We start from the raw sequence: 12,119 nt of genomic DNA, 5'->3' as shown, positions 1-12,119 counted from the left end.
GGTGTCCTTTGCTGTACAGAAGCTTTTGAATTTGGTGTAGTCTCACTTGTTCATTTTTTGTTTTGTTTTCCTGGCCCGAGGAGATATGTCCAGGAAAAAAATTGCTCATACTTAATGTTCAGGAGATTTTTGCCTATGTTTTCTTCTTAGAGTTTTAGAGTTTCATGTCTTACATTCAGGTCTTTGATCCATTTTGAGTTTACTTTTGTGTATGGATTTAGGTAGTAATCCAGTTTCATTCTCTTGCATGTAGCTGTACAGTTTCCCCAACACCAGTAACTGAAGAGACTATCTTTTCCCCATTGCATATTCATGGCTCCTTTATCCTATATTAATTGACCATATATGCTTGGGTTTATATCTGGGCTCTCTATTCCGTTCCACTGGTCTATGGATCTGTTCTTCTGCCAGTACCATACTGTTTTGATTACTATAGCTCTGTGGTATAGCTGAAAGTCAGGAATTGTAATACTCCCAGCTTTATTCATCTTTCTCAAGATGGCTTTGGCTATTCAGAGGCTTTTGTAATTTCATATGAATTTTAAACTAAAGAAGGCAAATAACGGAAATCTATCCCATGCTCATGGATAGGAAGAATTAATATCATCAAAATGACTATTCTACCCAAAGCAATTTACAGATTTAGTACAATCCCTGTCAAAATACCAATAGCATTTTTCAGTGAACTAGAAGAAATAGTTCTATGGACTGTACATTAAAATACCTGAATATAAGTTACTTCAATATATTATAACTTCTTTTGATGGTAAATTGCTTATTTAAAAATTCAAATGTTCTTCTTATGATTAAGCTAAATATTATTGTAACTTCTGTACCTCAAAATAAAACACATTAAAATGTTTTTAAGCAACTCTGTTTCTTTTGTTAATGGTTTTCAGATTATATGGTTGAGATGGATGAAGGGGAATGTGTAGTGTATTTTTATAGAATCTCTTTAGGTTACTGTAAACTCAATTGAGCAGAATTATATAAATGAGAGAATGTTTTGACATTCTTTTATGATCTTTAAGAAGAATTCCCATAAGTTTTTCAATTATATAATAACATTAAATACATTCCATTTTAAGTATTATAATTATATAGTTGAAAGGCTTAAAGAAAAGGATAGAAAAACTCTTGTGATAGAAATGGGCATGTTATGGACTTTTCATTGTAAGATTTGAATATTTGAAATGGAAAAACATAATAATTATTTGAAAATTTGATTCAGCTTTGGGAGAAAATGCTTCTGTGTGAGTAGCACAAGATAAAGTTCAATGTTATTTTCTAGTGAATATCTAGACATTTCCTGTAGATTTTTTACTTGTCAAGAAAAGGAAAGCTTATTTTGTAACTGCATGTTCTGGATCTGAGCCAGGTTTCACATGTAGCTAATAGCTCCTGCCTCTGAAGTCATCAGTAGGCATTTAGCAAAACGTGTATTAAAGTGCTTCAGGAATAATAATGCCTAAGAATGTATAATCACAAACAAGAAAAAAAATCCCTACAAAAGAGGACATCTCATTTAAAAATGTGTTAATAACTGCAAAAAAGAAGAAAGAAAGTCTGATACCTACCTTCAGACCACATTCATCTAAGCCCAGTGATTGGCACTAAATATTTGCACTTAAGTGTGGTACCCTCCCACCCTCCACTGTATACCTTTTCTTAAAAACAGAAGAAAATAATAATGCGAAGACCCACAGAGAAAGCCTCCCAAAAGTAATGTGGAAGATCTTGCAATACCAAAATCAGTAGGTCATTCAGTGATTCACACTTTATTGAAAGAAAAAACCAAACATTTGAAATTTAGTCAAGTCTTGGATATTAGTTTCAAACTAGTTCTTCAAAACTTCATTGAACAGGAAGAAGAGAGTTTATAGTTTTTCAAGCAACATATTATGGAGATAGCCTGCTAGTTCAGGCCCTCATCTCTGACTTGCTCCACGAGGTAGGACAGAAACCATTGAGGGCTTTCCACCTTGATAAATGACCACAGGACAAGGCTGAAGGCCTGCTTCCCCAACTCATTGAGAATGTTTGCAGTAAAAAGGGAGTGGTAGCTGCAGAAGTGCTGTGTGCTCTTCTTCTGAAACTAAATTCTCTGTGATGATCTGAGCTTATAAATGAGTCAGATACCTGGTGAGCAAATGAGTAGCATACAAAGGAGCCAGTCCCCTCTCTGACATCCTCAGTAATGGTTACTGCTTTCCTGTGTAGTGCACTAGTCTCTTGAGATCTTACCAGTACAGTCCTGAGAACTGAAAGATGTGTGCTGATTGGAACACAGGGGTCTGTTTTATCTTACATTAAAATATGCTAACACTGAATTTAGATACATGTGTTATGAAGTAACATTTGTATTAGTCAAAGATGAGAAATTTAATTAAGGATAATGTCTCTTGTTTTTTCCCCCTGGAAGTATTTACAGGACTGAGCTCTTTGATGACTAATGGACATGTTTAAAGGGCATCTGGTACTGATCATGGAAACCTAAAAGATAAAATAAAATTTGCTACTGTTGGCAATTCTTTTTTCAGGAGAATCATATGCTGAATGGTACCCCTGAGATTTTTTAACATATATATTCCAATAAGTACCCAGCCAATTTTGACTTGCAAGTGGATGCTCCAAATTGGCTACATCTGAGAAGGGATGAGCCCCAAACAAATACATGTGCAGAAAATGCCTTTCAGTTTGGTGTGCCTTGCTAAACAAAAGAAAAAAGAGAAAAAGAAAGAAAACAGCAACTTAGTATATCTAAGTGTGTCAAACTCTATGCTATATATAGTGTGAAGTTTACCTTCTTACACACTAAAAAGTTTGTACTTATGGGGTCAAACCATAAATTAGTTTATGGTGCAGTTAGAAATGTTAATGAGAAAAGCTGACCAAGTGTAAAAAAAACAAAAAACAAATGAACAGACAGAAAATAACCAGTGGTCCTCAGTACTAAGTGGCAGTTAAAACAACTACTCTTGGCCTGTGGACCTGGGAGTGAATAGGGAGGAGTGGGGACTGTGGCAATCTGGTGATCTGTAGATTGCTGGTCCTATATAAAAAGACTAGTAGGCCAAGCTAATTGTTGCGATATGGAAATGTGGGTCCAGTGATGCCAGATTTTACAACCCTTAAAGAGACACTTTTTGTATGAAATCTTTCTGTTTTGAAATGTTTATTCACAATTCAAATTCAGGGGAGGAGTTGGAAAAAAATTGATGCAAGTTGAATAAAACCTATTTTGGGGCCAGATATGGACCTTAGTCATAGATCTTCAATTTGTTTTTTTCTTAGTTAGCTAAATGAGGAATTTAGGTTGCAGAGGAAATGTTAATCTAATATGTGAATGAAAGAAAGACTAAGTTACATTTATAGCTGAGTAGTTAAGGGCTTCAACTGTGATGTCAGAGTGCTTGTGTTTATATTCTGGCTAGGTACTGTGGGCAAGCTACCAATTATCTAGAACTGTGATCCTTAACCACTTGAAGAAATTGGCTACAATAATGGTACAAAGTTGCTATTAAGATTCAGATGAGTTAATCTATATACAATACTCATTAGCACAATGCCTGGCACATAGTAATTGTGTGATAAACATGGCCATTGTTATTTTATAATAAAATGATATTTAGAGGATTTGCCTTTTGAATGTTGAAGAGTATGAAGAGGATAGATTCTGAAGTCTGCAAGTCAGGATTTGAATCTTTGCTCCACTTCTGTGTAACCAGAACAAGTTAGTTAATTTTCTAAGCCTTAGATCCCTCATATATATATATATATATATATATATATATATATATATATATATATATATAAAATGGGACTATTAACCTGTACTACAAATAAGAATTCAGTAAGATAATATGCAGAAAGTCAACACCTGATGTATAAAGCAATAAATGTTACCTGCTGTTATGACCATTTTCCCTTTCTTTTAATTTTCCATATTTGCCAGCACTTTTTAAAGCATTTCAGTCTCATTATATGTATTTGAAGGGAATTACATCACATTCGATTTACAAAGTAAGCTTCATCTTAATGAACCATGTTATGACAGCAGTTCTCAGGCAGGCGCCTTTACCTTCTAGAAGACAGTTGGCGACATCTGGAGACATTTTGGTTGTCACAGCTGAAGGGGGTATACCTGGCATCCAGTGGGTGGGGTCCCGGGATGCTGCCAAATGCCCTGTGGTGCCCTATGACAAATAATTTATTCACCCAAAATGTTGCTAGTGCTGAACTTGAGAAACCCTGCATTATAGCTATGTAACCAAGATAAAATTCAGTTTGTAAAGTTCTTCTTGCCAAGCAAAAGGAGTTACTCATTTTTCAAAACATCACCCAACTTAGATGAAAATTAACATGTAAACTGAAATCTGTAGAATTACATTCAGTAAAATATTTTAAAAATTATATATATATATATATCTATATATATCTATATATATATATATATCTCCCTATTTTCTTCTGGTTACAAATGTAATATAAGCTTGTAAGAGTTCAAAGACTACAACAGCATATAAGTGGAAAGTGAAAGTCCCCTTTTTCCCCACCTATCCCCATAGAAAACCATTAGAAGTTACAACTGAGTTGTATTACTCCACATTTTTAAAAACATGTGTATACTGTTATATAATTTGTTTAAAAATTTATGTCTTTTCTTTCTTTTCCTGAGCAATTCAGTCCTAAAGATGTTATGTGGGGCACAGCAAAGTAGGCATCCAGGGAGGGAGGCCTAGCATAGGGTATGGAGCCCACCCATATGGACCGTGGGTAAGGAGGACATCAATGGAGTGGGGTTGGTGGCCTGACATGGGGTGTCACAGCCCAGACAGAGGAGGCCACCCATTTGTGTGGGCAGCCCAGTGTAGGGTGTCAGCAAAGGCCAAGTGGGATGAAGGGCGTAAAGAGAAAGGCTTGGTGTGGGGTTTTAAGCCCAGGAGGGAGGGGAGGCAGAAAGGAACAAAGTCCTCAAAGAGGTGGGGCATATCAAAAGGACTCAAAAGTTAGCTTAAAGGGGCCACAATTGAGACAGTTGAGAATCAAAGTAAGTAATGTAAATATATATATAGTTTGTGACAGATTAAAGCCCATTGAATAAAATAGGAAACCATTTTATTCATTATGACCCATTATGAGTCCATTATAGTGTAATAAATAAATGACTGGTCCATTTGATGTAATAAATAAATGACAAAAATGAAAGTTTGATGAGAAATGGAAAATATTCTTTATAAATATGTGATTATTAAAAAATAACCTCTCCACCAAAAATATTAATTATATTAATGGCAACTTTACAGAGGAAAACCTTAAAAGCAATGTTAACACCATCACGTAATAAGACATCAACATTGCATGCCACCTAGTAAGATGCTGTGGTGGCCAGCTTTGGGGAAGATGATCCTTTCCTCCTTGTGTTCATGCCCTTGGTCAGTCTGTCTACACTGAGTGGGGCTGACCTGTGTACCTGATAGGATATTACAGAAATGATGGTGTTCTGATGTTAGGCCCTAAAAGACATTGCTCACTGTGGGGGAAGCCAGCTGCTGTGTTTCAAGGACACTCAAGCAAACCTAGAGAGAGAATCGCATAGTGAGGAAATGTACTTTCTGTCAACATCCAGCACTAACTTGCCCTGTGAATGAGCCACCTTGCAAATGAAGATTCTGCTTCTGCAGCCCCGTTCGAGCCATCAGATGAGTGCAGCTCTTGCCCACATCGGATTACCACCTCATGAGAGAATCACCCACCTAGGCTGCCTCTTTTCCTGATGCACAGAAAGTTTGTGGGATAATATTTATTGTCCCCAACTACTAAGTTTTGGGATAACTTGATACACTGCAATAGACAACTAATACAGATTCAGTGAGAAGAGTATAGTATCATATCTGTGATATTCCTTCCAGAGGTGCACAAGCTGAATTTAACCCTGATGAAACAGAAAACAAACACTAATTGAGAGGCATTCTGCAAGATAATTGGCGTGAAATCTTCTATAGAGTCAAGGTCGTAAAAATTTAAAGACTGAGAAACTTCTTGAGTGAAGGAGATTAGAGACGCAGCAAGTTTACATGCAATGCTTGATTCAGAACTGGATTCTTTCTATAATGCATGTTATTGGCACAGTTGGCCAAATTTGGAGACTGAGAATTAGATGATAGTTATGTGTCAATGTGAATATTTTTTTTTTGATGACTGTATTGTGTTTATGTAGTGGAAGTTACTTTAGAAAATAAGGTCAGCAATTTTCTCTCAAATGGCTAAAGAAAAAAAATTATTTGTACTATACTTGGAATATTTCTGTAAGTTTCAGATTATTTAAGCATTTTTTAAGATTATGCAAAAAGAAAAAGATATGTCATAGAATATGACCTTGCTGATAAAAATAGGCCCATCTTGTCCTTTTTTAAAAGGGTATAGTAGTATTCAAGTTTTATATCCAAAAAATATTTTTTCCACCAATTTCTTGTTGATGGGCATTTAATTTGATTCTAGTTCTTTGCTTTTATAAACATCCTGTTATTTGTTATTATAAACAATGTTAGTAAATATCCTTAAAAATGTGTTTGTGCTCTTGTTCAATTTTTGCCTGTGAATAAATCCCGAGAGTCAAATTGCCATGTGAACAAATATGCATCCTTTAATCAGCTTAATCAAAAGTCATTGTAGGAAACAACTTAAAATCTCCTTAAAAGAAAATAAAATTTATAATTTGATAGTTATATAGTTATTTTTATTTGTTTTTTCCCCCACTAGAAAGTAATATCAGTAATTATGGGCAGTTTGTCTTGATTATCACCATCTCCAGCATTAAGGTATCCTGGGCACTCAATAAATATTTGTCACAACAACAGTACTAGCAAACTTTTATTTTAATTGAAGTATCACTGATAATATTATATTGGCTTCAAGTACACAACACAGTGGTTCAACAGTTACCCCTATTATTAAATCCTCACCCCGACTAGTACAGTTACTATCTGTCAACATAGGAAGATGTTACAGAATCATTAACATATTTTCCATGCTGTACTGCTATCCCCATGACCAACTTATATTATGTTGATAATTTTTGTGCCCTTTTATCCCCCTCCCCGCCCAACCACCCCCTCCCCTCCCCCATGGTAACCACCAGTCACTTCTCAGTGTCTATGAGTTAACTGCTATTTAGCAAACATTTATTATGTGCCTGGCACCGTTCTAAGGATATGAATTCATTTATTTCTTTTAACAGCCCTATGAGATAGGTAGTAGGATTATTTACATTTTGTAGATGAGGAGACTGAGGCCAAAAAAGGCTAGATACTTTCCCACTTTCCTAAGGCTAGTAAATGGTGGAGCCAGGAATCCAGGCAATTTTTCTTCAATTTACAAGCTCTTGTCTACTATGCTATAGTGATTCTCTCTTGCTGAGTAAATGAAACAATAAATTAATTGCCAATATATTTATTTGATTTTTTAGCCATGCAGAAATTTTAACTTTCTTCTGTTTTGTTTTTTCTCTTTTCAAATGAAAATTGAAAAGAATAGACTGCTCATTTTGTAAAAGCCAAATTAGTTTGATGGTCCTCTGTACTTGGCTATACTTATTAACATAATATTATTGCTCCTGAAATTTAAACTATACATCATTCTAAGAACTTATGGATGTGTAAATGGAATATTTGCTTTGTATTACAAATAAAATAGTAAATTTGGGTCTGCAGCTTGAGCGTAGGAGGCAGAACCTTTATTACTTATTTTTCAAATTTCTGTCCAATTAAGCCCCTCACCTGGGCTCATATGCCTCCACCCTTTCCTGCACCTGAAGCTCTCACTGTCCCTCTCCCACAGCAGGAAATCCATCGACTCTCCCAAGCTACCTCGTTGTGGCCGCGTCTTCCTCTGAAGACTGCTTTGCTTTTCTCTTTTCTCTTACCCTCCCTCCTCTTAAGATTAAAACGATCTTTCCTTCTTCAAAGTTTCCTAACTTTTTATAGTACTCTTGTAGGAATACTGTATAACCACATTTTATATTAATTGTGTCATCTTCCTTTCCCTTAATAGACTATATTCTCTTTTAGTTTTATTCGTTTTAGAAAACTCCAACGTATATTACAATATGTTATACAGAATATTAAATTAAGTATGTTTTTTTGGATGAGGGAATGAATTATCTCAAGGAAATATATTTTGGATTTTAAATTTTTTGAAGATTTTGATTATATTTAAATCAAAATACTAAGATTTGAATGTTAGATATGATTTTTTTCATATGATGATTTGTATTTTGTCTTCAGTTTACAAAGTGTCAAGAACCAAGGAGCATAATTAGCTTTCATTTCTGTTAGACCTTTTGTTCTATTCATGGCTGCAAAGATCAACTGCTTCCACCCACAACTTCAGTTCCATTTTCTTTTAGTAGGTAGTTTAGGGACATCAAAGATAGTAAAATCAATCAAAGAGATAAGTGGAATTTTTTTCAAAGGCTAGTACTTAAGGATGTGTTCCTGTTAGAGAATTTTAATACTAACTTTCTTTTCAAGTGTTTGTATACCAAATCTCTCTGCCAGCTGGAAGGACCGTCCTTGAATCCTGCATGAAATGATAAAATATAATCCCTACTTCACATATGGTTTTAGAAAAAAGAGCTTTAGGGAATGTTAAATATTGTCATTGAGAGGATTATATTTTGTTTCTCGCAAAAGCAATACATAGCATAACCTTCAAGCCAGTTGTTTTTCTTCCACCATAAGGAGTTCTTTCCTTTCAGACAAAGCTGAAGGTTTTTTGATGCTGAAAGCTCAAAGAGCAAGCCAAAGGGAAAGTTCAAACAAATATCATCAGCGTTTTTTTAAATGTCATTGCTTATGTAAATTAGCCGTGGTCCTTGGGTGTTGGTGAACCTCAAGCATGCCTGGATCTCTTGGGTGGTCAATCACGCTTTCTCTCTGTATGTGGTGTAAGGTGTTTCCTCTAGCAAGCGTTACCATGAAGTCTTCTCATTTAAAGTTAATTCATGCTTTTTGTTTGTTTTAGTTTCGTTTTTTGTTGTTGTTTGTTTTGTTTATTTTGTTCGGGTTTTCCTTAGGTTAGTTTCAGTATCTTGTGATTTCCAGAGACTAATGTATTATTGTGGAGCACCTCTATACGGTCTCACTGTTTTTGTTTCATTATTCATCTGGCCGATGGATTTATTTTGAGATTCCCCAAACCATGTTTAGTGTTAGTGATCAAAATAAAGCTTTAAGAAATCTTTTTTTTTGTGGAATCAATTTTATATTGTGAATTACACATTTTAAAATAATGCCTTCTAACAAAAGTTTGCAAACTTGATACCTAATCTGAAATATATCAGAACCAGAGTAAAGTCAGAATACGCATATTTTATGATTTAGCCTAGTTGAGTCCTCTTCATAAAATGTTGAGATGTTGCAGTAGTGCTGCACGGCCTCTCATTTTTATTAATATTCAATTATTGATCACACCCTTTGTAGATAAAATTCATTGGGGGTCAGCTGAGACTCTCCCTACTGTTCCTAATTGCATTGCATTGTAAATCTCCAAATTTTATTGAGGAAAGAATATCTTTTGGAGGGCATGCTTTATAAGTAAGAAATTATTAGCTTTGTATATTAAATACAGAATTTAAAAAATATGCATTTATAGTTCATACATCATGTTAGCAGTAGATTTTAGATTTGTTTTAAAATAATCCTGAGAACTCCAGCGATTACTTCTGTAGTGATTATTCATGGCAGGGGCTATCTTTCTCCTTAGATCTGTAGCTCTGTGATGTGTGTGTGTGTGTGTGTGTGTGTGTGTGTGTGTGTGTGTGTGTGTGTGTGTGTATACACATATATATATGTACATGCCTTTGTTCTCAAAGTCTTTTTCTATCTGATTACTGTTGTATCCAAGTGCCCTGTCTCTGCCTCTCTCAGCTTTTTTTTTTCCTTGTGCCTGAGCCTGTCATTTGTGTGAATAACTTTGTTTACATTCAGCAGAGGTATTAACTGCCTTTTTGATGATGGAAGGGAGTGATACAGGGACTTAGGAGAAGGCATCTGGAGAGTGTGATGGACCTAAGGGAAAATGGGGAAGTAGGAAAAGAAAAGGAGAGTGGATGTGAGAGAGGAAGAAAGAGCAAAATGCAGAACAGGGGCTGTGGGGCGGGGTGGTGAAATCCTGGGGGCTGGTGGTGGGGAGATAACAGACCAGCATTTCCCTAGGCTTTGGGCTCAAGCCTGTGAAACTACTCATGTACCAAAGAACCTCAGCTGGGATTTGCTGAGGACGAATGCTGTAATGTGTTAGTCATCCATTATCTGCTTCTATTTTTGCAGGTTCTGAACGATGACTGACGCGGGTTTGTGTGATAGCCCTCGCAGTCCCCGTCCCTCCCGGGGGATGAGGAGTCCGCACGTCTAGCCCCAGCACCAGGGCGGAGCGCAGCTCTGGAGCGAGGCAGGCTGCCGCTCGCGGACCGGACCGGAGTACCGCCTTGCCACGGCTTTCCGCCTGCGGCTGGGGACCCCGGCGCCTCGCCGCGTGCGGACCTCTGCTGTCGCGGGCAGATGGTGTGTGGCGGCCGCAGGACGCCCGCGGAGCCCCGGCCATGAAGTAGAGGCTGCTGGCGGCGCCGCTGCCCGACCGCGGCCCCAGCCCCGCGCTGCGCTGCGCGTCCTCCCGGCGGGGCCGGAGCGGCGTGGACATGGCTGGCGTTCCGAGCCTGCTAGTTCTCCTCCTTGTTTTCCAAAGCAGCTGTTGGGGTTTCAGAAGCCCACTTTCTGTCTTTAAGAGGTGGGTGTTTGTGTTTGTTTTTGAAAGAGGCGGAATGTTGTTTGGATAGTTCCTGTGCATGCTGTTCAAAAATGGAATCACTTTTACCAACAGGCGTTGGAGAAATACGCAAGGTTGATTTACTTTGCTGAAACGACAGGGCATTTTAGCACAGTAACTTCTTGTAAAGTCCCTCTTACAGAAAAGCCCCACTGTATTGTAGCCAAGCTGCACTGGCTTCCAAAACTCCAATTAGAAGTTGTGATTTCCAATACTAATCACTCCCTCTTGGGGAGATATTTCACAAACTACAATACAGTCGTTTAGACTTGAACGCCTTCTTGTTTATAACAGCTCAAGAATAAAATATCAAGATAGATGGACGGTGGGGAGAAGCAGATCATGGACTGTAATAGCTCACAAGAAAACATTGAGCTGTATACACACTCCTCATAATTACCATATTAAATATTTATGCACTTGTACATTTGTAATTCACATAGCAGTCTTTTCTCCTCCTCACCTCCATACAACTCTGCCTACTAGCAATATTGTTGTTTTGTTTCTGACTAGAAATACAGGGCTCATAAAATAGTTACAAAAATTTTACCGGCTTATAGTTAACATTTCTGCCATTAGGAAGTTGGCATACTTGTGATAATCTCTAATGTACTAGGACTGTATTTTCATTAATTAGAAACAAGTAAATAAATCTGAAAAATTTTTATTGAGTCAAGTTTTAAATGCAGCCTGCTTGCTGATTTGATTGTATTTTGTTTTCAAGTTAGCCATATATGTATTACTTTTGGACTATAAAATGCAATTCTGATGTTCTTGGAACATTATATAGTCATCACATCTTTTAGAGTTTTCATTGGGTCTAAATCAATAACCTTTCATCTTAAGGTCATAGAATTCCTTTTATTTTATCTCTTCTCATGTAAGTTAAGATTCCATATGTTTAAGGTTGTTGAAATTGTCTTCTTTTTGAAGGTTTAAAGAAACTACCAGATCATTTTCCAATGAATGTCTTGGTACCACCAGACCAGTAATCCCTATTGATTCATCAGATTTTGCATTGGATATTCACATGCCTGGGGTTACACCTAAACAGGTAAGAGGAATTCTGTATCTCATTATTCACTTGTTCAGTATACAATCTATAACTAAAGCAAGAAAACTGCATTTATAGCAGCAGTACGTTCTTTAAAAGTGGACATTTGCTTTCAAGCCTCCTAGATAGGGCTATAATAGTTAAATATTATAAAGAGAGTAAATCTATCAAGGTAAATCTTTCAGTTAAATTTCTTTTTCAAATTTTACTCATATTGTTATTTGTGTTTTGAAATGAA

The 12,119-nt window shown here is 36.5% G+C and overlaps 1 protein-coding gene across 15 annotated transcripts in view; it reads left to right on the top strand.

The window, feature by feature from the left end:
* The window catches only part of PAM (peptidylglycine alpha-amidating monooxygenase), a 274,025-nt gene that overhangs the window by 107,846 nt on the left and 154,060 nt on the right, over positions 1 to 12,119 (top strand). For all 15 annotated transcript variants that reach the window (XM_036886992.2, XM_036886990.2, XM_036886997.2 and 12 more), the window contains 2 exons: positions 10,332 to 10,788; positions 11,761 to 11,881. In XM_036886992.2, the coding sequence (XP_036742887.2) occupies positions 10,700 to 10,788; positions 11,761 to 11,881 (210 nt within the window). In that variant the 5' untranslated portion in view covers positions 10,332 to 10,699. The remainder of the gene's footprint in view (positions 1 to 10,331; positions 10,789 to 11,760; positions 11,882 to 12,119) is intronic.

This window comes from Manis pentadactyla, chromosome 2 (assembly GCF_030020395.1).
Source record: "Manis pentadactyla isolate mManPen7 chromosome 2, mManPen7.hap1, whole genome shotgun sequence".
In the NCBI taxonomy this organism is placed as follows: Eukaryota; Metazoa; Chordata; class Mammalia; order Pholidota; family Manidae; genus Manis; species Manis pentadactyla.
This window is presented reverse-complemented; position numbering and strand designations above follow the sequence as displayed.